The 27872-nt window shown below is 34.4% G+C and overlaps 3 protein-coding genes, 1 long non-coding RNA gene and 2 pseudogenes across 4 annotated transcripts in view; 3 read left to right on the forward strand and 3 right to left on the reverse strand.

Annotated features, from left to right (window-relative positions):
* Positions 1-1124: 1124 nt before the first annotated feature.
* LOC140984667 (receptor-like cytosolic serine/threonine-protein kinase RBK2) lies at positions 1125-4272 on the forward strand. The gene is made up of 9 exons (XM_073452212.1): positions 1125-1414; positions 1957-2066; positions 2237-2629; positions 2732-2983; positions 3074-3228; positions 3361-3440; positions 3525-3660; positions 3769-3918; positions 4018-4272. The coding sequence occupies exons 1-9, from the start codon at positions 1380-1382 to the stop codon at positions 4147-4149; spliced, it is 1443 nt and encodes a 480-aa protein (XP_073308313.1). The 5' UTR covers positions 1125-1379; the 3' UTR covers positions 4150-4272.
* Positions 4273-5195: 923 nt separating this feature from the next.
* On the forward strand, positions 5196-5969 carry LOC140984670 (uncharacterized). The gene is made up of 3 exons (XR_012176646.1): positions 5196-5592; positions 5678-5768; positions 5861-5969. It is a non-coding gene; the product is annotated as an uncharacterized lncRNA (long non-coding RNA).
* Positions 5970-7429: 1460 nt separating this feature from the next.
* LOC140984669 (sugar transporter ERD6-like 16) lies at positions 7430-11398 on the reverse strand. Its single transcript, XM_073452213.1, has 18 exons — positions 11082-11398; positions 10950-11012; positions 10679-10768; positions 10494-10553; positions 10213-10278; positions 10071-10136; positions 9897-9972; positions 9736-9800; positions 9518-9610; positions 9360-9440; positions 9184-9268; positions 8965-9011; positions 8788-8850; positions 8644-8703; positions 8507-8560; positions 8237-8296; positions 7913-8027; positions 7430-7750 (listed from the first exon to the last, which is right to left on the reverse strand). Exons 1-18 carry the CDS (start codon positions 11259-11261, stop codon positions 7635-7637), a joined length of 1440 nt encoding a protein of 479 aa, XP_073308314.1. The 5' UTR covers positions 11262-11398; the 3' UTR covers positions 7430-7634.
* A 2760-nt stretch (positions 11399-14158) lies between these two features.
* LOC140984474 (squamosa promoter-binding-like protein 7) lies at positions 14159-20308 on the reverse strand (annotated as a pseudogene).
* Positions 14951-27872, reverse strand: part of LOC140984476 (UDP-glucosyltransferase 29-like) — an 83723-nt gene continuing 70801 nt past the window's right edge. Inside the window, exon 2 of the mRNA XM_073451918.1 lies at positions 14951-14962. The gene's annotated coding sequence lies outside the window, so the exon portion shown is untranslated. The remainder of the gene's footprint in view (positions 14963-27872) is intronic.
* On the forward strand, positions 23125-27870 carry LOC140984475 (probable 1-deoxy-D-xylulose-5-phosphate synthase, chloroplastic; annotated as a pseudogene).

The raw sequence follows: 27872 nt of genomic DNA on the forward strand, positions 1-27872 counted from the left end.
GAAAAAATTCAAGTATGAATAGAACATGCAACTTAATGTATAGAGAATAAAGATTCTATCCACTAAACTAGAGTAACTTATATCAAAATTTGAGCACTTTATTAATATATATGTTATTATTAAAAACAAATAATGACATCAAAAATTATTTACTATAAATGACTCAAATTTAATAATACAATATAAATAGTATAGATAACATAGTATATATGATATAATAATAGCAATTGACAATTTTTTCATAAATCAGGCTTCTCAACAAAATCATTTCTATAATATACATAATCTCGCAATAAATTAGACTACAAAATTTTTGATATAATCTCCCATATTGGCTCTGGATGCTTTCTCGCCGCGACTCGTTGAATGTGGAACTATCATGATCACAATTGATTTTAATCGACTAATTCTTGGAAACTTTACTGAAGGCAGATGAAATCTTTGGCTCAGATAACAAAGATCTGTATGCTACTTTAATTTTAACGAGTGGACATTGAGAGTACTTATTTGCATTCGCACTAAAGATTTTAGCATTAGTTCCCTAATTATTAATGTATTGTTAGTTTACTGTTGTACTAAAAATTGTAATTACGTGCATCAACTTACAATATTTAATTTTCTCATCTGTATTTCCAATAGACGATCCATGGTTTGTAATTCTGGAAGTGGTTGTAATTGGGAGACAAATTCAAAAATTTTGGTGTCTGTCCCAAGTTGTTTGAAAGTAATTTAAATATTGAGATTTGGGAATTTAAGATTTTTTATTAGAATAAGTGATGATGAATATTAATATTACATTAAATCTACAATTATAAAATATCATAATAATCCATTTTATGTGACGCGTTCAACTAATTCAATTATCTTGAATATCAATCAAACTCAAACTAAAGAGCTTCATAAGGTTTATCTAATTAACACGTGATTTACGGGATATCGTGTCAGTCCGAAAGTTTATTCAATTAGCAACTAAGAGAACGATTGTAGGTTTCGTCGTAAAAAAAAAAACTTGTAGGTTATTGCTCAAATATGTTTATGTTATTATAAAATTCAATTATTATCAAAATATAGGATAAATTATATATAGTATAAATACTGGTATATTCCGTGGGCGCATTGTGTTCGTGACCAGCATGTCACTCCCTGTCCGTAGTTTTTTGCATGCATCCCGTGTCGGCATCGTGTCTTCGAATCTCTTCGGGGGATTCAACATGGGAGAATCCGATTTTTCGGCAGGAAGATCTTCCTTATAACGTGGTCAATGGGAAGCGCACCACTATTTTATTTCTCATCGTCTCTCTCTCTATCTTCTCTGATTCTGAATCAGAATTTTGCAGAGCCGAGCATTGGTTCCTGAGACACCCTGTCTCCCAGGAACCATGGAAAATAACCATGACACCTTCACCCTTCCACGGTAATTATACTCTACGAATATCGTTTCTTTTTGGTTATATTCTGTCAATATGGAAGATATATTTCAACAATATTCCTACGAAATGTTCCACGTTTGTCTTTGACTGTTTCTTTTGGGGATTCTTTTGTTTTGATTGTTTCACATGCATGATTTCAAGACCGTGTCATAGCGCGGGATGCAATAAAAGCTGTGGGTTATGTAATTGTAACCTGTAAATGTATGTTAGCCATTGATCATGATTCAACCGGGCCTACCTGATGAATGATTATGGCGAAGTTTTTATTATTAGGGTGAAATCAAAATCTTACATAGTTATAAAAGAGATGATTAAAGTTTGGGGTTTTTCTTTTTTGATTTTCCATCTCTGGGTTGGCCATGCCTAACCAATAGGAGGTACAAAAAATGAATTTGCTGCAAACAAACGAACGATTTTGGAGTTTTTGTATGATTATTTCCAAGAATATACTGCAATATTGTATCTTTGTCCAATTATTAATTGTATGTAGTACATGTAAGTAATCTAACTGGTTCTCAAATGACAGGGAAAGCGAGAATGCATGCAATATTGCTGTTGAAAGTTCTGAAGGAGAACTTTTGGTGATTGGACAGACATTGCTTGTTCCTGCTTCCTCCATTTCATTCTCTGATAGTGGTAATGATCTCAAGTCTTTTGGTAATAATTTCTCTTATTTTCTAGTTAACTACTGGATGGATCGGCCGAGTTAAAAATGTATACATTTTGTATGATTTTATTGGGTCTTCTTATACAAGGTAAATGATAATTTAATTCCACTGAAACTGCAATCTTGAATTGTGACTTAGATTTGAAGGATTTAAGTGTGGAAGAAGTACTAGTAGAAGAATGCTCACTTAGAGAGGAAAATGGGGAGGCGGCAAAGCCAGAAACGGTGGTTAGTAATTCAGTGACAAGAACATTAGATCTAGAGCCTAAAACAAACGAGAAATCCGATTCACAGTGGAAAGGGTTCATTCGGAAACTTAAGAAGGGGCCAACGATGGATTTACATTCTTTCCATCCTAGCATATTTAACCTTCCTTCGATCAAGAAACTCTCGAGAAGACGAACAAGGAACACACAAAGCTTGCCAGCATTGCCTACCCAGATAGAAGCCGACTTGTACTATTGCTTCGAAACTTCTTGGAAAAGTTTCTCTCTTTCAGATCTCGAAGAAGCAACCAATAATTTTAGCCATGGTATGTGGTTGGAAAGATCCTCGATGTGAATGGATAAACTGCAAATTATTATTAATGTCAAGAAAATGTAAAGATTATGAGTTTTATTAATTATTTGGATAGATAACCTGATTGGGGAGGGAGGCTACTCTGAAGTTTACAGGGGACACCTGAAAGATGGGCAACTAGTAGCCGTAAAAAGGTTAATTCGGGGAACTCAGGAGGAAATGACAGCAGACTACTTATCCGAGCTCGGTATTCTAGTGCATGTTAATCATCCAAACATTGCGAATGTTATTGGATACGGTGTTGAAGGAGGGATGCACCTTGTTCTTCCTTTGTCTCCACATGGCAATTTAGCATCTTCCCTGAACGGTTCGTCCCTCATCCTGCGACAAGAAAACGAGCTTCTAGATATTCAAGAATCTCATATTTATTTAGTTTCGTTTTGCATTATTTGTGCAGGCAAAAATGACAAACTGTCATGGAATGTAAGATACAATATCGCTCTGGGAATTGCATCCGGGCTTTCATATCTTCACGAAGGCTGTCAACGAAGAATTATCCATAGAGATATCAAGTCCACAAATATTTTGCTCACTGAAGATTTTGAACCTCAGGTAGCGAACAGTATATGCAAAATTCTTGTGCAGCAATCCATTATCTTTATGTGAATTTGATGTAAAGGGGTTGACATTAAATTTTTGGTGGTTATTCATTTCAGTACTTTGACGTTTCATTTTTTACTACAGATTTCTGATTTTGGGCTTTCGAAGTGGCTGCCTGATAACTGGACTCACATTACCGTTTCACAGTTTGAAGGCACGTTTGGGTACGTGACTGTATTATACAAGCCCGAAATTGTTAAAACCCTTGAAATCTTATCATCACAATACTTCAACCTTTTTCTTATCAGCTATCTCCCTCCCGAGCTTTTCATGAATGGAACAGTTGATGAAAAGACCGATGTTTACGCTTATGGAGTGCTATTGTTAGAGCTCATTAGTGGTCAACCAGCTCTAGACGAATCACGCAATAGCCTTGTGATGTGGGTATGTTTTCTTGTAGACAACAATCATTCTCTTACATGATAAAAATCTGGATACTAGAACTTGTCTTTCAACCAAGAGATGCATTCTAATCAGATCGAAAATTTTCAGGCCAAACCTTTGCTGAGCAGAAAAAGTATAGTGGATCTGGTGGATCAATCACTAGATGGCGTCTATGACTATGACCAAGTCAGTCGAATGTGTATGGTTGCCTCCTTATGTATTCATCACAATTCATCAGAAAGGCCTCAAATGAGCCAGGCATGAAATTTTGTTTTGCAAGCACTTTGACAGACTTACGAGGTAAAAACGTGAATACAATCAACTAATTAGTTTGAATGATTCTTGAATGGGATGCAGGTTGTGAGGATGTTAAAATGTGGTGAAGGCATCACTCAAGGCAAGAAGAAGTTCCAAAAACGGCCTGCACTCAAGAGGACGTACCCCTTGGAGCTAATTTCGGAAGACGAATGCAACTCTGACAAATTTTGAAGCATGCGGGCAAAAGAACCATTTTACCTACGGTGTGCATAGACTCGTTCCTACAAAATTCTTCTGAATTTTACCTAGAATACATAGTATTCATGATGGGGCAGTTCATCAAATGAAGAGATAGAGTAGAAGTGAAATGTATGTATTACTTGTGGATGTTCTATGATTATTAACGGCGTACATTGCACGCTGCGGATAGTTGTATTAACGGTGTACATATGCACGCCGTGAATAATAGTATTAACAGCGTGCACATGTACGCCGCGGATAATCTTAAATTTTCAACGGCTTGCTGCGAAAAGCCATTTTTGTTGTATTGATATAGGTTCCATTTTTACTACTTTTAGGGCTAACATTTCATATCTTCTTGCTTCAAAATAACATCACTTTTTATTTATATAACATAATAATTCACCGGCAAGCCTCTTACAATGATGGATAGGGTTCGGATTCAAACAAATATTTTCCATAAGAGTAAAATTTAATATTCCACTAATTTGGTTGGTTGGTTATAAAAGACATATGGAAACTAGGTAGAATCCTTTCATCGGTTCCCCATAAAGATTCAAAAAAATGGAAAAAAATAGCCATTGTGTAATCAACGGACATTTAAATCCCATGTTTTTTAAAAATCAACTATATGAGAAACTCTCGCACATGAACTAAATATACTCGACTCTAAAAAACATTGGGTGTGAAAGTCTATTAATTTTACACATGAAGTTTTGTGTTTTTTGAATTTCACGATGGTGTAAAATGGATTGTCGTGTTGTGAAAAAGTAAAAATTTACGGTAAAAAGTAAAAATCTCAAACTCTCAAAATTATCACACTACACACTTTATAATATTTTTCTCTCAACTCAATTGTGATTTTATTCACAAATGAGAGATCTATTTATAGAAAATCTTTACAAATAATCCAAAAATAAATTACATCATTACCTTCATCGTCACACACAAATTTCAATATTCAACACCTAATTTTCAACATTCAAATATTCAACATTCAATATTCAATATTAAAATATTAAATTTAAACATGTCGCACAATTAAATTTGACTAACAAAATCAATTAAAGAAAGATATAACTTGGAGATTCCATATTTTAGGGCAGCAATTTGAGAGTTTGGCGTATTGCTAGAGTGTAAAGTGCAAAAACACCTACTAAAATGTAGATTCTTATTAAACGACGTCATTTTAACTCATCGCAAATCGTATATATGTTTCTTGTCAACGCCCACTTTTATTAAATGATCTGCCTAAACATCTCAATCTCATAAAAATTTCATATTCGAACAAATATTTTCCATATTCGGGCAAATTGTCATTTTTTCTCAAATTGCACTGATTTTCGTTCTCACTATGGCCGCGATCGCGTGGGAATCCTGGGGACATTCGATAATCAATCCATCTAAAGTCAAATCGATCTCATGGAAGCCCAGGTACTGAATACAGGAATCATGTTTTTTTTTTCTGTTTATCCATACCTTGAATTGTTTTTTACAATTTGTAAGATTATTTTGACAGCTATTGGCGATCGATTAACTGTTTATTGACTGCGCTACGGTTGTAATTATGTTTTAGAACAGACGAGGAATGTAACCATTTGATCTCACTGGTGAGTTTAGAATTGATTAAAAAGGTGGTGATCCTTTATGGTTTTAATTATTTGTTTGTTTTGTGATTTGTGGGATTTCGTTATGAAATTAGGCAAAAAACGAGTTGAAGAGGTCAGCTGTGGCGGACAGAGAGTCTGGAGAGAGTAAGCTGAGCGAAGTGCGGACTGGCTCTGGAATGTTCATCCAGAAGGAAAAAGGTTTGGTTTTCTTTTTTTTCTTTATTTTTTTTAAATTTTTTATCATCTGATTTTGCTTTGACGTGATAATTTTTTTGTTGTGTTTTTTGAATATATATTTTTTAGAATGTTTTTTTAGTATTGTTTTGCGCAAAGGCCGTCATATCAAAATTTCAACTTATTTCCGGTCAAAAATTCAACCTTTTCAGACCAACTAAATCAATTCCATCGAACTCAATTACACGTTAGTATTTCCACAAATTAATCTCTTTTGAGCTGATTAAGCTGGCGAAAATTGTAAAATGTCTCAATCATGCAGTATTCATTACGTAATATTACTGCAAGTTGTTTGTGTCAGTGTCCACAACTTGCTTAACTTTTTCAACATTTGATGGTACGGTTGGATAGCCCTATGGTGCTTAGGTGAAAAAGTTATAGCTTGAGTTTTTCTTTTTTGGTGGCTCTTGTTTGTTATTTTAATCGATATTTAGTTGAGACTTTTTACTGACGAATGACTCTGCTCAGCGCCTTGTGTAAATTTTATTGGAGGGACAAACATCACAAAGAACAATCACGTTGAATCTTGTAAATGAGCCACGAAGTCATGCGCTTAGTTATTGTTTAATTTGGTGTTTCACTTTTGAGAACTTAAAACGTCATATGCCTAAATCCTTTTCTCCTCATCTCTTGTGTAGGATCCTATCGTTGCTGGCATAGAAGAGAAGATATCTATGTGGACATTCTTACCGAAAGGTGTTCCACGGTGAAGAAAATTTGAGCTGTGAAAAAACATTTACTTCTTAAAATTGGTCTTCTCACCATTTCTTGATCATGTCTTTTTTCAATAACATTTGAAGAATGAACCTCTGAGTGTACCCTTTTAATATTTATGTAGACAATGAAATACTGTTTTTGAAACACCCTTCTGCAAAAAACGCAGTATCAGAGCGCCATGTGGTCTTGTTTGTTGCATGCATAGAGAATAGTAGTATTTGAATTCACTGAATTGAAGTCCCGCTTTCTGTTTCTACTAATAGAAAATGGAGAAGATATTCAAGTATTACGCTATGAGCCTGGGCAGAAATATGAACCTCACTACGATTATTTTACGGACAAGGTCAACATTTCTCAGACAATGAAACGAGAGTAGATCAGTCTGAAGGGAATCCAGAATATATGATCGGATCATCAGATCTTCTTGGATACTGCCGGAAGAGTTGCGATGTGTGTTAAAGTTACGCCTTCCACTCAAAACACTTACATCGGCAATTCACCTGTTTACGTTGGTTTTGTTTCTGAATCCTTAAAGTAATAATTACTTTTTTTAAATTACCAGAAAAACGTCTGTTTTGTTATTCCGACTTCACGCTGTCTAAAAAGTTTTGTTATGTGCTCGACTTCAATGACCCGAAAACTGTTCCCTTTTGAGGGGGGCGTGTGAGGTAGCAAAGTTGAATCCAATTTTAAACTTCATTTCTCAGAACAGACAGATGAGATAAGCCCCACCACTAGTCAGACTCTGTATGCTAGGAAATCTACAGTTTCGCCTATGGATAAAATTAACATAAAAACTTTCCTTAAAACGAAAAATTGGATTGGGAAGTGCCCATCCTCCTTAAAAACTAATAGAATCGAGAAACATCACAATGAATATCAAAGTATAATTAATCTTGAAGAAAAATAATGTTTTTACGAGCCGATGGATGCCTGAATTTCTTCCAGTGTTTTTCCCTTTGTTTCAGGCACAATCTCGACCACAAAAAGTACAGCGAGCAGGCAGACTCCAGCATATACTAAAAATGTACCTGAAGTATGTGTGTCAGATATTTCTCGAAAATGTAACATTGTTGAATCTTTAAAACCTTTTGAAGTCAGTGAAGGGTGTAGGAAACTTGAAAGTTCTTAGTCTGTGAACCAATGGACCTTGTTGTGGCCATTGAAAAATATGCTGCCGTATGTATGATTACCTGGTGGACTCCAGCTCATGAGAAAGTTGAATGTATAGGAAACTGCCCATGCACCTAACCAATTCACCAACACTACCAAGCTTCCAGCTATGCCTTTCACATGAATTGGGAATATCTAAAAACGAGTGACAATGTTAAAATGCTAGCGCACTTGGTTAATTAATAAAAGAAATACTTGGCAGCGATGTTGCTGCATATTAGTTCGTATGACGGGGTTTCGACTCATGTTAGGATCCCTTTAATGGAAGCATTTTGTTGTCTCACGGGTCCAAGAATATAACCACACAAATCTATGAGTTTAGATATTGAGAGTGTTGATTTTACCTCAGACATTATGACCCAAGGAACCGCCCCCATGCCTATCGAAAACGATGCTACATAAACCTGGTTACATTCATTCAAGAAACAGTAAAAATCCCATTTGTATGGTTAAATGTTGGCTGCTCAGAATATAAAGTGAGTTCTCTAAGTATTGTCGTTACAAAGACGGGCATTTTCACGATGAGCAGAACTGAAGAAGTTAGTGTAAGCCGACTCCAACTAGTATGAGACTAATAATTGTTTGTTGATAACAAATAACAGTCTCAAGCTTACCAGTACACCAGATATAGCTAGAAATGGAACCCATCCTAGTAATAGAGACCGACCCTGAGCAGGAATGAACAAGATTGTTGAAATATGAACTTTTTTGGCAACAACAAATGAAAATTACCCTGATTCTGAAACTCCACCTTCAGGTAGAAAGAGATTGCTGCTAGAAGGCATCCAATAAATGTTCCTGATGCTGATACCTGTAAGTGTAAGATCATTTATTTTGTGTTACTTTTTTACTTGCTGCAAAACTTAAGGTAAATTTCACTGGAAAAAATATTCACCACGAGAAGAGGTCTTCTTCCTGATCTATCCATTAGTATTGCACCCAGCAGTGTTATTGGAACCTGATGTATCATGTTAAACAGAAATAATTAAATATGAATTGAAACTTTAGTTCTAACCATTGATGCTTTGCTCCCCAAAATTTGCATGGAACTGCTTTCCTAAAAATGGCAAACCTGAATAATAGCGTAAAAGATTGTTCCGATTTTTCCCGAAGAAAATCCTGCATTTCAAACATCAAGATTAGTGATGAACTTCAGAAATAAGTAATGATCTACGGAGTTGGATGGTTTTCCGTTTGTTTGGGGCCAACCCAAAACTACCATTGACTCGGTGCAACATAGAACGACGATGAGTATACTTTAAAACTTGGGGGGAAAAAATCCAAGTCATACCTGCTGCCACAAAGGTTTCACTAGCGTAGAAGCCTATTCCATTTATTCCGCCAAATTGTTGGAAAATCATTAGTCCCACACCGATCTAAATGTATGGTTAAGAAAAACCACCTGTAAGATGAATCTATAGCATTCATAAATTCAAGAAAACAAGATGTTATTTAAGGTTTTCTTACTATGACCGGGCGCGCGTATTTGGCATGAAACAAGTCCATAATCTGAACTTTAGGAAGATCTTGAAGGGTGCCAATACTCTTCTGCAATGAAAAACCTTCATACTTAGCCAAAACTAAAAAAAAAATATTCAATTCATATTATTTGACCCGAAATGTACTTGAATTTCTGCAGCTTCTTGAGAAATATCAGCTTCTTTGCCACGCAGAGTTCGCAATGACAGCTCAAATTTGTTTCGATGGCCTACTTTTGCCTGCAAGATTCAATTATTTATCTGTATCTCACTATTTCAATCGAAAGGCGGTTGCCATAAAAATTAATTCATTCTGGATTCCTCATTCGTATTTCACACTAACTGTAGGTATAATTCATACTTACCAGCCATCTTGGAGATTCTGGGATAAAACATAGTCCCACAAGTTGTAAAATACATGGGACCAATCCTTTATATCAGAAAATAATACCAAAAAAATAGTTACATGAGAAGTAAACGTAAATGTGTTGCCGTTGTTTATTTTATTACATGTTTAAAAACTCACCTGTCAAAGCTAAGGTTCTCCATTTTACTACTTCTCCTAGCAGAAATGCCGTTGATGCTCCACAGACAATCATCAGCTTCCAAGACGAGAAATAGGAACTTCAGTTATAGGAAAACAAAATACTATTTGTAAAAACTAATTTTATGATTAAAAAATTCCATTTTATTTCCTCACCTGATTAAGAGTAGCAAGTCCTCCACGGAGATTCTTTGGTGCAATTTCAGCGATGAATACTGGAACCTGTCGAGTAAACGATGTTCAAACCCGTGGTCGCCTAATAACGCAAGTTTCGAAAATCAAAACAGATGGTTGTTACCACATAAGAGAATATCCCTATGCCATATCCTGTGCAAAACCTCCCAGTATCTAGCCACCAGGCTCCCTGCATCAATATATTTGGTGAGGTGAGCCACCATTGTTTCCCTTTGGCAAAAGTTTTAATATACGTTTGATCGAAAAATTTTCTCTGTTGATATTAATTTCAAACCCATTAAATACAAAATTATATAATCATCTCATGACATCCTAATTAGCCACTAAATTACTGATGATTTCAGCATGTAAAGTCACAATTTACAGCAAAATGAGCGTACGTACCGTGGCAAAATAGACAGCTAACCATCCTATGATACAGAAGGCAGCCGACATTCTCATTGCCTGTTACATAAAATAAAATAAAATAAATTTTAAAAACCATTTTTTTTACATATGACATTAGCAGTAGTGAAGAAGAATTTTTTTAAAAAATAGTCTTTTTTTTCCTTTTTTTCTTTTTTGCATACCCCTTTTCGACCAATGAAATCTGCAATTCTGCCACTGGAAATTGCTCCAATCATAGCACCAATTGTGATTATTGACCCAAACATTGCGTACTATACATACGTAAAACAAACAATGGTTTATAAACACGTAAGAAGCTTAGTAGATAAATAAGATTAATAATTAATTTATTGGATGGAAGAGTTCAAATTTTGAAATCAAAATCAGTACTGAACAATTTCTGGTGAGATCTGCATGATCTTTTCCAAAAGTATTTACGGGGAAATCTTGTACCTGAGATAGAGTTAAGTTCAGATCTTCTCTTATTTGTGCTTGAGTAGGCGACGAATAGCCTACCTGCATGATAAGAACATTACTAAAAGAAAAACACTTGCATAAAATTTATAATTTGACACACAAACTTACACATGATCCGAATTCGAAAGACCCACAAACACCAACAGATGTGCTCAACAGAACCATCCAAATCGATCCATTTTCAAGCCCTCCTCGGTTCACGGTTTCTTCTTCGCAATCGACACATCTCTGATCTTCCCGGATAAAGGGTTTCTCCAAGTCACTTCCCTCGTTTTCACCAATAGCCATGCCCGGCCACCTGCGTAACTTCTGCCCAAGAATCAAGATTTATAGGAATGAATGAATGTAGCAAAACAAAATACTTGAGGCCAGTGCATGTAAACAATGTTTAAGATTCAGATTAGGATTGGTCATGTGAGCGAAGCTGTCTCTGACGTGTAATTGTCACCTTCATGCTATATATAAATATATAATGGACTGAAGGTTCGGTAGATTAATTAACTTTGTTGTTTTCGGGTTGATGGTTAGGTAATATACGTAAATTGAATTNGTTCTTTTGTAATTTATTGTATATCTTAAATGTCTTTGAATATTAACGTGAATTTTCTAATATACCTTTGTTGATTTAATTTAGCAAATTAAATCAATAGTTTTTTATGGGTTCTTTTGTAATTTATTGTCTATCTTATATGCCTTTGAATATTAATGTATATTGAATTTATCAATTTACCCATTATTTTTCTTTGTTGCTACTAAAATTTGTTACTAAAATGAGTGTATTTTTTGATGATTGCTAATGAATATTTAATATTTATATCTTATCTTATCTTTTATTTTACATATAAATATGTCAATTTTATAATAAGATGATTTTAAAATATGAACTAAGAAGCATCATATATGTTATAGATATTGAAATATGTTACATATTATTTCTAAGAATATTTTTTAACGTAAAATTATTATGTGATTGCATTTTTTCAATATTTTTCTCAAATTATTTTTTAATTGTGATTTTGGTATTTGTATCTCTCATTGCGGAGGTAGAAAACCTTGTACCGTGTATGGATGTATAACTCGCTTTACATTACATACATAAAAAACAATTTTTTCTCTTTTCTACGTATTAATTAATTTATCATTATATATGATGAATTTATATATATAAAAACTATTTTTCACATTTCAAAATAACAAAATTGTTATTTAATATTACTCACTTATTAAATTTACTAAGTTATATTAACCAATTCATGGTGCATTATTACTATGATTGTAATTTAATATAACATAGGTGAGGGCATAGGGTGGTCATCCTAATAATTAATATTTGTGTTTAAATTATTATTAATAATTAAAATTACTGTGTTCGATGAAATTATTTGATTAGTGAGAATAAATTTGATTTAGAGGAATGATTTCTAGAATGTAAAATAACATCCATATCATATTTGTTAGGTGCAATAATTGTTTATGCAAGGTAGAACAATCGAAATGTGACGTTTGAGTTGTTTTACGATTTTAAAATATTTTAGTTAACGTTACATTGTTACCCCGGTTATAACTTTTGGTAAAGCGACATATTTTTTGTAGCTTAATTGTTTTTTGTAATATTCGACAGTACTCAAAATATTGTTTTTCTATATATTACTTTTTAATGATTATATATATTTTGTGTGTGATATAAATATATTCTAAATTATTTTTAGAATTATGTGAATATATGTATTTTTTTTATATTTTTATGATGTTATGACTTAAATTTTTTAAAAACATTTAGTAACATTTGAAATATTAATATTTGCATCTAAAAATTACGATGTGTCCAATTAGTTTTTTTTAAAAGGAAAAAATACCGTTATATTTTGGACTTTTTCGATTATGAATTATTTTGAATTTTTTTTTCCTCCTTAATAAAATATATATCTACATCCCTTATCTCGAGAGAGTTTTTTTCTAATATATTATCTGCTCTTGAATTTTCTTGTATTTTCTCATAATTTTTATTTCAAGTAATTATATCAATAATTTTAAAATTAATATATACATCATATCTATTTTAATCACTACATTTTTTTCCAATTTTTTTTAGACCCAAATCGTGAACGACTCAAATAAACAAAACAGGAAGATCATAGTAAAAAACACACAAGCATCAAAGAGATTAATCAAAATCAAATCTGACGATGAAAAGAAACATAAAAATTAAATATGATGTTATGATTGATGAATTTAATCGCAGAAAAAATAAAAATAAAAATATGAAAAAGATACTGAAAAATTCGAAAATCATGCGAGCAAAGGATTGAAGAAACTAAATCATGGTTGTTTAAAATGATAAATAAGCTGTGAAATAATATCTGTTATTGAATAATTTGTGAAAAATTATGTTTCTACGTTCATTTGCAAATTTAGAATCAATATTCATAACGTACTTAAATTCGTTATTCACGTGCAACGCACGTGCTTTGCTACTAGTATATATATATATATTTCAGTTAGATATATATACCGATAGTATTTTTATGAGGATCTCTAGCTCTTTATATACTAAGAAAAAGTAATACTCTTAACATAAAAATTAATATTTTTTCATGGATGACCCAAATAAGAAATCCGTATCACAAAATACGAACCGTGAGACCGTCTCACAGAATTTTTTGTCATATTTTTGTTATTTTTAAATTAATGATTTTTATATATTTTTAATTAAGAGTAATATAGTAATCTAAAAATTAACAAATTTAGATAAAGATATGGTTGGATTTAAAATACAGATAAAGATATGGTTTGAATATTTAAAAAGAATGTTATTTTTAAAAAATTAAAAAGTTATATAATGAAGGTATAATTGATAAAAGTTAGTTAATATAAGAGTCTCAAATTTCAACTTTAAGTAATAATAGAAATATAAATATATATAGAGAATTGTTATGCTTTAAAATCAATATTAATATTAATGAAACATTAGATAATGAAAGATGTATTGTGGATATTAAAATAATTTGTATGTGAACCACATAAATTCCGTAAAACAGACAGGTGAAATCATGGTGAATTTTTTTTTTTTAAAAAAAAGCATTTTAGCTTGTAAAGCTTTTAGATTATTTATATCTATTTTGTATTATACTACAAAGAAAAAAAGGGTCGCTAAAACCGTCGCCTAAAGGGTTATAATAAAAAAAAAAAAATACCATGCAAATAACGTTGGATAACAAAAAGTATTTACGAGTTACACAATCTGACCAACACAAATGCATTACAAATCAGACACGAAGAATAACGAACAAGAAATGAACTGAGAATGTATTCTGAAGAAAATTTCATGCAACAAAACCAGGGATTCATTCATCCCCCCTACCTGGCTTGCATTCGCTAGGTGGTCAGGCTAGTGTTAAGACTTGTCAAACGAACACAATCTAATGGAGGACGACTACACATACTCCAAAATCAAACACCAATGGCACCTATTGCCATAATAATAATAAGAGGTTATCGGGCTATCTTGAAGATTGACTTTCATGACTACGTCTCGGTTTAAGAGAGGAACTGTGTCGCTTTCATCAGGTGAAGGAGAGATGACTGTGAGCCCATGAATATTCTCCACTGCTTTGTGTACAACCTGCGGAGCAAGAACGTTTACACCATTGAATAGATCAACAAGGTTTGCAAGATGAAAATCTGGTAAACGGGACCAATCAGAGTACTAATTAAGTACCCTTTTAATAAAAAGACAAATCAAATTGCTAATGTACAGATTTTCTAAAATGCAAGTCCCTTGGCTGTATGTGACAAAATTTGATGCATCGACGGTATTCCCTGAAATTATCAAAGGAATTTACTGTTTTACCTGATTCGTGGCTAGAACAACAAATCGACTGGTTTTGTGAGCTTTGACAGTAAAGGGTTCCATCAGATGTAGGTGTTACCCAAAAATCATTTTCCTGTAATTTCAGATAAAGCACGTTTTGTGCAGTGTCCATATTTTTCTGTAACAAGCTCGTATCAGCATCAGAAATACCAGAAACCGGATTGTTATCCATTATAGATTTCAAGGAACAAAATACTCTCTCCAACATAACAGAAGACCCTTTTTCTATCAAAAACTCCAGCAAATGGTTGAATCTTAGTATCGATGAAGACGTCGATGGCTGCCCGGATATGGGATTCCTCAGCAACCATCCTACATCTAAAACAAATTCCGAGAACCGTGCTCGTCTTAAGGCATGAACCTCACATTCAGGCCTCAGACAAGACGGTTGCTGTTCTTGGGAAGAGAGAGTGGCGTCAAACTTTTGAAGCAAGATCGCCATCTCCTCGCAAATTTCTCTGTCACCCACAAGAATTGGAACGAAGTTGGATAACCCAGACTCATTCTCAACCTGTTGGAAGAGCCCAACACAAGTTAAGAAGCAAATGCAATAAAAACTGCTCGGGATTCTACACTTATCTTCGAGCAACTCATGCATCAACCCCACATAGAAAGAAGAGTCACAGATCTCACCTCAATAAACGCTGGGCCAAAAAAGATTCATTTTAGTTTGCGGGACACGTATCTTCAGTAATTGGTAGTCAGAACTTTTGGTGCCTCCTTTTTCACAACACACAGATGTTGAGGAAATATTTGATGACAGGTATCTTCCAGCAAAAGAAACAAGAAACCTGTAATAGGCATCAGATATCATTTAAGATCTGGAAAGTATTTCAATTTCCCTACAGACATGAAGAACATCATATATTGAGGAGAATAGGGATTGTTAGAACTATCCACAGCATGAAAAAATTCCAAAAAGGGTGCAGCTTTCCTTAACGCTACATATAATGAGTTGACCGGTCTCTTTCCTATGTATCAGTTCACCAATAAAATAAGCATCTGCCATCCTAAAGCATCCATTCAACAATACAAATAATTTTGTGGACAAATCCATTTTCTTTCACACAGAACTAGTATGCCACACCAAACAAGACTGAAATGTTATCAAGGTTTTGGGCTACAAATCCTGCAACAAGCGTGGCAAAACCGAAGTTAAGGAACAAAAGGGAGCTCAAATCTGAATAATGATGGCAAACTTGAGAATTAGCAAAGACAATACTAGGCAAGCAAAGGAAACTTATGGAAATAAATTCTTTTTTCATGTATAGTATGGATCACATCATATACCGAAATTTTGGTTGAAGTAAATCGCTTCCATGGGCAACAAATTCCATTGGCTTGCCAGCTTCAAAGCAAGTTGGATAAATATAATGTAGCTTTGGTGTTCGATCCTTCATTTCAATTTTCAAAATTGAATTTGCATCTGTTTTCACAAAGGATCCAGCATATGTAAAACATATAAGGTAAACAAAAGGGTCATCAATAAATTAATCGGAGGGAATGAGTAACAAAAGCATTCTTGCTCTAGGGAATGACCGATGAGTTTTTCCATTAGATAATCGTTTCTTGTTCATTGCCCCGCACTCTTAGGACATGATCATACACAAACTCTTGATGCAAAAACAGTTAACTCACTGAGTACGGTATTTTGTGAACTAAATAGTATTATCCTCGTTAAAGGTGTAAACCAAATAAATTTGACTACACCAATTTAACTCCATAACTTGGCATTTAATCCACCATATACCATTCCGATTTTAATCAACATAACATAGTAACATCTCTCATCAATATAGCTTAACCACGAAGTTTACATTCATTCTGTCACCATTTTCATTTTGCAAAAAAATTAGTTATTTTGGTCGACCAAACTGACCAAAATCACTGAATTTAGTCAGTTTTATTTTGAGTTATAAATCGGTCAATTTGATTAACTTAAAAATCAGTTCGCATCTATTTCGATTTTTTTAGTTTGGTCCGGACAGAAGCTGAACCATTCAAACACTCAAACTTAATCATTGTACTAACAATTCAAAACCGCCATATCCATTATCCACTGAAAATGTTAAAATTATCAACATGCAACTATAGAAGGCTAAGATGGCTGAGTCCAAAAGATAACAGAAAAATAAAAATAAAAATCAGTAGAGACCAACTAAATTTAGTATGCAGTCCTAAAACTTATGGGCACACTTATATAGACATATCCCTGTTGGGTAAAAACCATGGAATTAGAATGTGAAATGACACTAACATTGGAAGTAAAAACTGCAATCACGCATTAAGATTCCCACTAACCTTTGGTGACACGATACACCATGTCATTTAAATAAACGAGTAAGGTGCCTCTTCCAAACAACATGCTTTCACGTGGGGAAATAAGGTCTTTTATACAAAGAGCTGGTTCTTCAAAAAACTGTTTGATGCCAGAATACTTAACAATCAGGTGATAAAGAATCTAGTAGGGAACAAAACCAAAATGTTACAAACCCTGCATAACCAAGGCATATAACCAAAGCAACATTTTTTTACTTCCAGTCGTATACGTAGTTGTAAATACATCAGACAAAATGAGATAAAAGTATCCAACTAGTATTAGTTTACTCTCTAAGGATTGTACAAGAAATACCAAGTGAATACTCGACAGACAGATGAAAAATCTGTCGATGCTTAATTAACATAGTAGACCATTACAAAACATTTAATTCATTTCACATATTCACTTGTAACGTTCAACAGATTTTCTTTTATGACCAGAATAAATTCACCATAATGAAAAGGATAAGATCCTGAGCACCTTAATCCACATTGGCATTGGCATTGCAATGAAAGCCGTCAAAATTGTGCAACCGGGACGAATATACTCCTCCAATTCAACAGGCATGCTAGCCAACCAGTGAAATATCTGTTGACAAACAGTTACCGGTGCTTTAACAAAAATCCATCATGATGATTATACAATAATCTTTAGAATACTTGATGTCGAAGTCGTCGAGGAAATTCTGCTGGGTTCCCGTTGTAGAGCTTGAAGGAGATTCGGCTAGAAGGACACTGAGATGTATATCAAAGCACCACTTATCAAACCAATCTAGTTTCATCAAATAACAATAAATAAAAGGGCATAATGCAACGATAAGGTGTTGGATGTACCAAAGAGGAAAAGATACTCTTGTTGTCACAGAAGGACAAGGATTGTTTGAATTCGGGATTCTGTTTCTCCTTGGTCAGAGCAAAGGATCCAAAACTATCACTATGGAGACTTTGGGAGTTTATGGTTGAGCATGCTGTGGAGACATGTCCATCTAACTCTGGTAATGCCTCAAATTCTTCGTTCTGACAGCTTATGGATATGCCATCTGGACCATCAAACAACTTGTTACAATAGGCCAACCAAAAAGTAATACTTTCTGTCAAATGTTCGAAAATAGCAAAATATAATCCATCGCTCTGGAAAAAAATCAAAGGCCAAAAATCAACTCTACTGACTTGTCGAATGGGAAACATTAAAGAGACCAAGAGGAATTTGGTCGTATGGAATGTTTATAACAAAATCTTTCAGTATATAAAAGGTAGTTATACCTTTTCCAGCAGTATCATCACCACTAACATCATCAGTCAAGATAATCTGTTGAGTTTCCTTTTCTGTGTCTCCTTTGGAATCATTAGCTTTTCTTCGACGTCGATTGTGCCGTTCTAATTTTCTCCGACAACTACGTTTACCCTCATCAAAATCTGACAAGATATGAAACCTGCCGAAGTTGATATATCGGGACGATCATCTCAGATACTAATTGTAAATCAATTTTCATACGTACACGCTAAGGCGGACTTAAAATTCTTTGTAATTCGGGACAACATTAAAAAATAAAGAGGAAGACTGACATTGTTTCCAAGTATTATCTGCACTCACAAGACTCCTGAGAAAACACCAAACATATGATTTTTCCAGCTAGAAACAATTTGTTTTACAAACATTGCATCAATCAGGAGGTGTGCAAGCTTCTAACTTGGCACTATTGCCATTTTTTCATTCTTTTGGATAATCCGAAAACAGAAGATTATTAAATAGTCGACAACGTGGTCACCAAAATAAAAAAAACATAAATCAATTTCTCCGATTTCCATTTCCAAAAAATCAAGTTGCCAAAAGTTCAGAATTCATATACAGACTGGGTAAGATCTTCCATCAATCATTTAACAGATGATTACACATCACTAAGCAACATTACTAAAAACTCAAAAACTGTGCTCTTGGGACAAATTTTTTCCCGCAATGAACCATATATGTTAGCTTTAAGATATCCAAAATTTCAATATGATCTCAATTCTCGCCCAGATCCACCTCGTGATCTAGACCTTAGCCTAATGTAACGTAAAAACTAAATGGAGCTTCTACACACCATTAGTGTTGTAGCGCCTACACATTAATCATCCGAAGAAAAGGTATCATCCATCCAATAAGCCCCCGAATGTTGAGAGAAAGAAACTGACTTTCAGCTATTTTGATAGTCAGGTCAACCAAAAAAACACCTAAAAGTTATAAATATAAATTGACCAACCTTATAGAATTTCAAAAAGATTGTAAACACAAACTGAAGTTGTTCTTACTCATCATGACGTAGAATATTGGCCAATCATCTAAACATCAAAGTGATCCATGAATGCAGTAATTGAATCGGAAGAAAAAAGGGTGGAGATAAAAAGAAAAGCTTACTTTCCGCACTGCTGGCAGTACCTCTTGCTCACCCCATCAAGCACAACTGCACTCACATTTGCACACCGCAAACAAACCCGGTGACGCTTATTGTACCCTCTGAGCTGACTAATATCCGCCTCGCATCCCGGCACCTGACACCGCACCATAATCCCGGCCGGAGATCTCACCGCCCGTGGCCGCTTCTTCCCCGGAAGCGCCGACTCCTCCTTCTCCTCTTCCTCCAACTTTTCATCCAGTTCTGGGCATGCGCACGGGATTCTACCCGCCAAGAAATTGGAGCACACCAACCTCGGGTCCCTCTTCTTGTCCCGACCCAGAATCTCCGATGGTTGACTTTGACCAGTTTCGTGCTGCGTGGAAGAGATATTGAAGCTTTCATCGTGGTTGAAGTCAAGAAGATCAGACCAATCGAAGACAAACGAGGAGGAAGGCTCATCGGTGATCATCTGAGTGGCGGCCGAGGGCACATACGGAATTCCGGTTATGTCGGCTGGTTTTGAGTCTCCTGGTGGTGGGTTTTGCTGCATATTTTACCAATTCTTTACCTTCCAAGGAATGGATTGTGACTCGGAAAACTGGAGTCGACCAAGTAAACTGAACCAAAGAACTGAAGGGGACGGGGAGTATAAAAATTTCTACGGTGTGAGTTTGTGCGTTGCATGCACTCAAAGTCAAAGGAGGTGCGTGGATTGGTGACAAGAAGACGCAAAGATATCGGTTACATTATATATCACTTGGGCATGGCGATCGAATTGGAGTCGTGCTTCCGTACTGATACATTTTTAGTATTTGTGATAGGATAAGTAAATGATTAATAATTAGAGTTATTAAAAAATAAGATATATGGATTAATAGCATGGTGTGATAAATAACATGGTGTTTGATATGATTTTAAAATGATGGATTAATTTTGTAAATTTATTGTAATGACCAAAATGTCTCAAGTGTTAATTAAATATATATTATTAAAATAATTGGATAGATAATTAAATATTTATAATTATAATTTACATTTATTAAAATTAATTTAAATATTTTTATTAGAAATAAATTTGTAAATATACATTTACTTTAATAATTAAAATAGTAGTAATATTTTGAATATTAATTTTAATATTAAATAAAGTTTTAGTAATAACTACAATATTATTGTTTTTTCTTAAAATAATTAAAAATATTCTTAAAATAATTTGATAGATAATTAAATATTCATAATTATAATTTATGTTTATTAAAAGACAAAAACTTGTGTGAGACGGTCTCACGGGTCGTATTATGTGAGACGAATCTCTTATTTGGGTCATCCATGAAAAAATATTACTTTTTATACTAAGAGAATTACTTTTTATTGTGAATATCGGTAGGGTTGATCCGTCTCACATATAAATATTCGTGAGACCGTCTCACAAGAGACTTACTCTTATTAAAATTAATTTAAATATATTTATTAGAAATATATTTGAAAATATTACGGTAATCATTAAACACAATAAATTAAAATTTAATAAATATTTATTTTCATAAGAGATTAGAGGATAAAATGTAATTTGTGGTGTGTTGATAACTTATCCCACTTAATTTGTTAGATTAATAATCAAATAATTAATCATAAAATAAGATCTTAAACCGGGTCAAAATGATTATTAATATATATTAAAATTTTAACCAAACATTAGATAAGTATGTGATTATTCATCTATCTTTAGTTAATCACATCAACCAAACACGCCCTTATTGTTTTATTACAACTAATATTGTCTAAAAAAGTACATTTTAATTTTAAAAAGATAAAAAAATTTTGCTTTTAGGCTAATGGATAATTTTTTTAAAAAAAAAAAATTAATACTCATAACCCCACATTTTGAAACAAAGAATTTCATTTTTTTCTATAAAAATATTTTATAAAACTGAACTTATATTTAAGTAATTTTTAATTTACAACTTTCATTCGAAATTTTCGCTTTCTATATTTCTTCCAATATCTCCCTTACATTGTCCTTGATTTTTATTTTTTTTTATAATATCAAATTTGACTTATTTTGAGTAAACTATGAATATATATATATATATATAAATTTAATCGGATATTCTAATCGAGTATGAATATGTTTTTTTAATATTCGTCTTCATTCTCATACCTGATTATCTATTCATTTAATCGAGTAAAAATCTCTTTCATACCTTCTTCCATTCGAATCGGATATGGAGAAAATTGTCATCCCTAACCACTAATTAATCGTATCACATTGCAAAATTTTCTTCTTTACACTCAAATTCTATTACATAGTAGGGTAAAATTTTTCTTATTTCGTTGAAATCTCTTATACTTAACTTTTATATAAATAAATTGTGCAAAATTTAAATAAAAATAAAAATAAAAATTATGCTACAGCACCACGTGTATGTTGCTAATTGGTTTTACAGCATGGTATGGATTAGGAATATGGCGACATCCAATCAAAATTCTATAATGGTGCTTGAAGAGTTTATATTTATTTGAGACAACATCCAAATTGAAACGGAAGTAACTATATTTTCTCGTGAAACAAATTATTTGGTATAAAATTAGAATAATATTAAAAGTACAACAGATATATCGTATTATTTATTCACAATAATTATATAGTGAAATTTTGTTACTATCAATCATAAAATGTGATACTGATTAACTATAGATAAAGGAAATCAATTAAAGAAGGTTATTTTAATTCGAATAATGAGATGTTAAAAACTTATGTGAGACGGTCTCACGGGTCGTATTTTGTGAGACGGATCTCTTATTTGTTTCATCCATGAAAAATTATTACTTTTTATGCTAAAAGTATCACTTTTTATCGTGAATATCGGTAGGATTGACCCGCCTCACTGATAAAGATTCGTGAGATCGTTTCACAAAAGACCTACTCGAATGTGATTGTCGTTAAGGTCAGATCTCGAATCACATGTTTTCTTGATTCAAGTCTTTAACCTACAATAGATTAGGAGAAGCAATATGCATGGAACTTGGATAACACTATTCATTGTCTAAATAATTATTTAAATTTTTTGATATAATAAATATATTTAATTATTATATAAAATTTTTATACCATTTGAAATCATATTTAAATAAAGATAATAATTTTGTTGCGAAATCAGACTGTTTTTTTCAATTGTGTATTTGGTCAGTTATGTCATATAAAACATATCAAACTCAATCTTTATAAAACAGAAAAAAATAGATATGGAAAAATATTTTATTTTATGTAGAGAAGTTGAAAAATCTTAAAACCCATATATATATTTTTCGAATAGCTACAATTTTATTTTTCTTTAATATAAATTTTTAAAACATTATTTTCAGAAAATAAACGTACGAGCATTATTATTATAATATATTTAGAATAGTTTTTTTTTTTTTCCAATGTTTTCTTGGAGTGGAAATGAAAGAGACGCACTCCCTACATTATCACGTCTTTCTATCCATTCGTGATCTCCGATGACGTGGCCCAATGGAAATCTGCCTCCTCGCCGTCTTTCTCTTACGTTGATTCAATCCACTATATAAATACCAATACTCACTATGAACGAAGCGTGGCTTCTTCAGTTTATGTGCTCCAATATTAAAGATAATCAAGCCGCTTAACTGTTCACGAATCGCTGTTCTGTAATAATTCCGGGATTTACTTTCGCTATTCAAAGCCTGTTCCTTTTTATCAATTCTAGGGATATCTTTGCGAGTTCAAAGTACAACTGCCCATCTCAAACTACCCATATCCAGTAAAGCTGCATCTTTTTGAGAAATTAGAGTAAAGTTAGTTTCTTGCTTGGAAAAATCAGAGTAATGGTTGTTTCTTGCTTGGAAATCTAAAACATTATTTGGGATTTCTTGAAATTTTAGCGTGCGGATACGTGTATAGAGAAATAGCATATATATGATGGCCCTTTGTACATTTCCCTTTGCTGGGCCTGTGGGCAAGGGGGTGGGTGCAGGTGCTCAAAAGCATACTACATTAGCCTCTCAGTGGCTGGGTGGAACTGATCTGCAGTGCCACCTTGACTTCAAGAATAAGCAGGTCTGCAATTATTTTATTGTTCTATATTGATTTGTTGATTAAAAACAAAAACAGAGCGATTCTTCTTGAGTTTTGAGAGTACCCATGTGGTTGTTCTTGGATGAGGAAGTTTCCTCTTCTGTCATTTCTGTCACAGATTGGCATTTCAATGATTTTGTCCTAGATTCGCTGGATTGCTTAGCGTGCAAGAATTTGCTGCCATCTCTGTTTTTTGCATGTTGTTTTGGGTGTATAGATTAAAAGGAATTAGTTGTATTGCTATTCAGCTCTCAGCCAGGTAGGAGGTCTACCATTGGCATCCGCTGATTAAAATAAAAAAATTTCAAATTTTATTTCGAATTCTATTGTCAGTTCTACGCCTACCCAAATGCCATTAAGTCGCTGCGAATCCATCACCCTAAAAATCTTAGATCCACCCTCGAGCTGGAATTTAATCAGTGGATTGAAATGGATGCTTTGTGCTATGTTTGTGTTGAAGGCAAGAAAAAAGTCTACCATGGTCAATGGGTCATTGTCAGAACGAGGAGAGTATTACTCACAGAAGCCCCCAACTCCTCTTTTGGATACTATCAATTATCCCATCCACATGAAGAATCTCTCCATAAAGGTATTGCAAGTGTTTGAAAGTCAAGCTTTTATATTTTCTGTCAACCTTTGGAGTCAGCATTCATTGAATACTATTTTTGGCGCAGGAATTGAATCAACTTGCAGATGAACTGCGATCTGATGTTATTTTCAATGTCTCAAAGACTGGGGGTCATCTTGGCTCAAGCCTCGGCGTAGTTGAGCTCACTGTGGCACTGCATTATGTTTTCAATGCTCCTCAAGATAGAGTACTTTGGGATGTTGGCCATCAGGTGGTGGTTCAATCCAATGATATCTTATGGTTGTATGCACTGAAATTACTGTAATCGCTGTCCTTGTTTTGATGGTCTAATTCTTTACGCTGCAGTCCTATCCACACAAAATTTTGACTGGAAGAAGGGATAAAATGTCAACTTTGAGGCAGACGGATGGTCTTTCTGGCTTTACCAAACGGTCTGAGAGTGAATATGATTGCTTTGGTGCTGGTCACAGCTCTACAACTATCTCAGCTGGATTAGGTATGATCTGACACCGAGATGAAAAATATAAACATACTTCATAAATTAGAAATAATGGTGTGATTTTATTTTGGACGAGGCTTTTGTTTCCTCATCGAGAACATGGAAACTCTCATGTTAAATTGGATATCCATTAAGTTTAGCTTAATATATGTTGAAATGACTATTGACATTTTGTTATGATAGAGCAAATGCTTTAAGTTATTGATGGAGAGGGGCGTTACTACTTAATTACTGATGGTATAAATCAACTTGTATGCATCATACATCGATAATAATTATTTATGCGCAAATTGGGAATTTACATTATTTTCAAGCAATTTTTTCACATTTCTTAACCGAGCAGGAATGGCAGTGGGAAGGGATCTAAAAAGAAGAAAGAATAATGTAGTGGCTGTGATAGGTGATGGTGCTATGACAGCCGGGCAGGCATATGAAGCAATGAACAATGCTGGCTACCTCGATTCTGATATGATTGTTATTCTTAACGACAACAAACAAGTTTCTTTACCAACTGCTAGCTTAGATGGACCAATCCCTCCTGTTGGTGCTTTGAGTAGTGCTCTGAGCAGGTTGCAGTCCAACCGACCTCTCAGAGAACTTAGAGAAGTTGCCAAGGTTCTTATCATTCTTTAGCATGTTAACGGGTGAAAGTATCCATTTGTCCCTGACATTTATTTTGAATAATTGATTTATGGTGTCTGAAATGGTCACAGGGAGTTACTAAGCAGATTGGAGGGCCCATGCATGAACTTGCGTCAAAAGTGGATGAATATGCTCGTGGTCTGATCAGTGGTTCGAGGTCGACACTGTTTGAAGAGCTTGGACTTTATTATATTGGTCCAGTTGATGGTCACAATATTGAGGATATGGTGGCGATTCTTAAAGAAGTTAAGAGTACTAAAACGACTGGTCCTGTTTTGATCCATGTGGTGACTGAGAAAGGCAGGGGATATCCATATGCGGAAAAAGCTGCAGACAAGTACCATGGTTAAGTTAATGGCTAAAGATTTACAAAAAATTCCATAAAAAACAAGCTGTTCTTTTAAGTTTTTGATGCACAATATTCGCGCATGGACACAATATCGAGATCAGCACTTAATGGGCTTACTATTTACAGGTGTGAACAAGTTCGATCCAGCAACAGGCAAGCAACACAAATCCAGTGCCCCAACTCAGTCTTACACGACCTACTTTGCCGAGGCTTTGATTGCCGAAGCTGAAGTAGACAAGGATATCGTTGCAATCCATGCTGCAATGGGAGGTGGTACGGGTTTGAACCTTTTCTTGCGCAGATTCCCCACAAGATGTTTCGACGTGGGAATAGCAGAACAGCATGCTGTAACTTTTGCTGCTGGTTTGGCATGTGAAGGCATCAAACCTTTTTGCGCAATCTATTCTTCTTTCTTGCAAAGGGGTTATGACCAGGCAAGACAACACCAACACCCAATATTCTGATTTTCTAATCCACCATTGTTTACATTTTTGAAAGGGGAATTTCTTAGGATTTGGTTCCATATCCAGGTAGTGCATGACGTGGATTTGCAGAAGCTTCCTGTAAGGTTTGCAATGGACAGAGCTGGCTTGGTTGGGTCAGATGGTCCCACACATTGCGGAGCATTTGACGTTGCTTTTATGGCATGTCTTCCTAACATGGTGGTCATGGCTCCATCAGACGAGGCTGAACTATTTCACATGATGGCAACTGCGGCCGCCATAGATGACAGACCTAGCTGTTTCCGATATCCAAGAGGTAACGGGATAGGTGTCGAATTGCCACCTGAAAACAAAGGCATCCCCCTTGAGGTACTGAGCTACCTTTTCTTCTAATCTAATTTCCGTTGAAGTGGAATATAGTTGGCCCTGATGGAATCGTACTTGCCTCGATTTTTCTCAAGGTTGGAAAAGGCAGGATCTTGATTGAAGGGGAGAGAGTGGCTCTGCTTGGTTATGGATCAGTAGTTCAGAGCTGTTTGTCCGCAGCTGCCTTGCTAGAACCCTGTGGTTTGCGGTTGACAGTTGCAGATGCTCGGTTCTGCAAGCCATTGGATCATACTCTTATCCGCAGTTTGGCAAAATCGCATGATGTCTTGTCTTGATCACCGTGGAAGAAGGGTCGATTGGTGGGTTTGGATCTCATGTAGCTCAATTTATGGCCCTCGATGGGCTTCTCGATGGCAAGTTGAAGGTAAAAATATAAACTATACAACTAGTTTTGGATCTCTTTCAAGAAACATACTGGACTAACAAACACTTAGCCAGATGGGACGTGATCTCAATTTTTTGGACAATTGAATTACCATAAGTTTCCGAAGAACCACCAAAGGCTTTGATTGGGGACAGAATCGGGGGATTATGTGATGTTCATAACATGCAAGTAAAATTGGTACAAGGGGCCTAAACAATTTGGCTATGGGGGAGTGACTTGACACTATCTTGACCTCGCTAGTTCCATCCAACTAAGGCAAATTACACAGGATCTTAGAATTCTGGAGAGCGGAAATGAGGTGGGGACAAGGAGAAGGTAAGATGGGGCAATTCAATGAATTTTGGGGTGAAACTAACCGTTATTAAAAAAGTACAAATATAACTTCAGATTTTGTGTCTGATTTTGTCCTAATTCTGCCCCTTAGTTTTCATTGGCATGCATTCGCATTCGCATTCGCATTCACATTCCCATTCACATTCACATTCACATTCATTGTATGTTTTACTTGCAAACATCCTGCACAGGACATCTAACACTGTCAAAATGATAGTTCAGTCGAATATAATGAAACGAGGTCGATAATCAATTAACGTATGTGTAATTTGATATCCTACAGTGGAGGCCTCTGGTTCTTCCAGATCGATACATCGACCATGGATCGCCATCTGGCCAGCTAATGGAGGCTGGTTTGACGCCATCCCACATAGCTGCAACAGTCTTTAACATACTTGGGAAAGCTAGAGAGGCTTTGGAGATCATGTCCTAGGTAGATATGTGCTGTTGTAGAAAGTGAAATACTTCTAGATTTTGTTCATAAATGCGTCATTTAGTGTAAGATCGAATTATTATATTTGTTTTTTTTATTATCAGAATGAACTAAACTTTGGTAGTGAAACGACTGAGATTTCTTGCAGCGACAGAAGCATTTAAGACTCTCTACT

This window comes from Primulina huaijiensis, chromosome 9, assembly GCF_012295235.1.
Source record: "Primulina huaijiensis isolate GDHJ02 chromosome 9, ASM1229523v2, whole genome shotgun sequence".
NCBI classification, from domain to species: Eukaryota; Viridiplantae; Streptophyta; class Magnoliopsida; order Lamiales; family Gesneriaceae; genus Primulina; species Primulina huaijiensis.

Bases quoted from the DNA above. Each gene is read 5' to 3' on its own strand.
- LOC140984667 (XM_073452212.1), top strand. From the start codon at position 1,380: ATGGAAAATAACCATGACACCTTCACCCTTCCACG. The intron at 1,415-1,956 runs GTAATTATACTC...CTCAAATGACAG, and splicing joins GACACCTTCACCCTTCCACG to GGAAAGCGAGAATGCATGCA. The intron at 2,984-3,073 runs GTTCGTCCCTCA...TTATTTGTGCAG, and splicing joins TTTAGCATCTTCCCTGAACG to GCAAAAATGACAAACTGTCA.
- LOC140984669 (XM_073452213.1), bottom strand. From the start codon at position 11,261: ATGGCTATTGGTGAAAACGAGGGAAGTGACTTGGAGAAACCCTTTATC. The intron at 10,137-10,212 runs GTAACAACCATC...TTTACTCGACAG, and splicing joins TAGGGATATTCTCTTATGTG to GTTCCAGTATTCATCGCTGA. The intron at 8,851-8,964 runs GTTTGCCATTTT...ATGATACATCAG, and splicing joins TCTTTTACGCTATTATTCAG to GTTCCAATAACACTGCTGGG.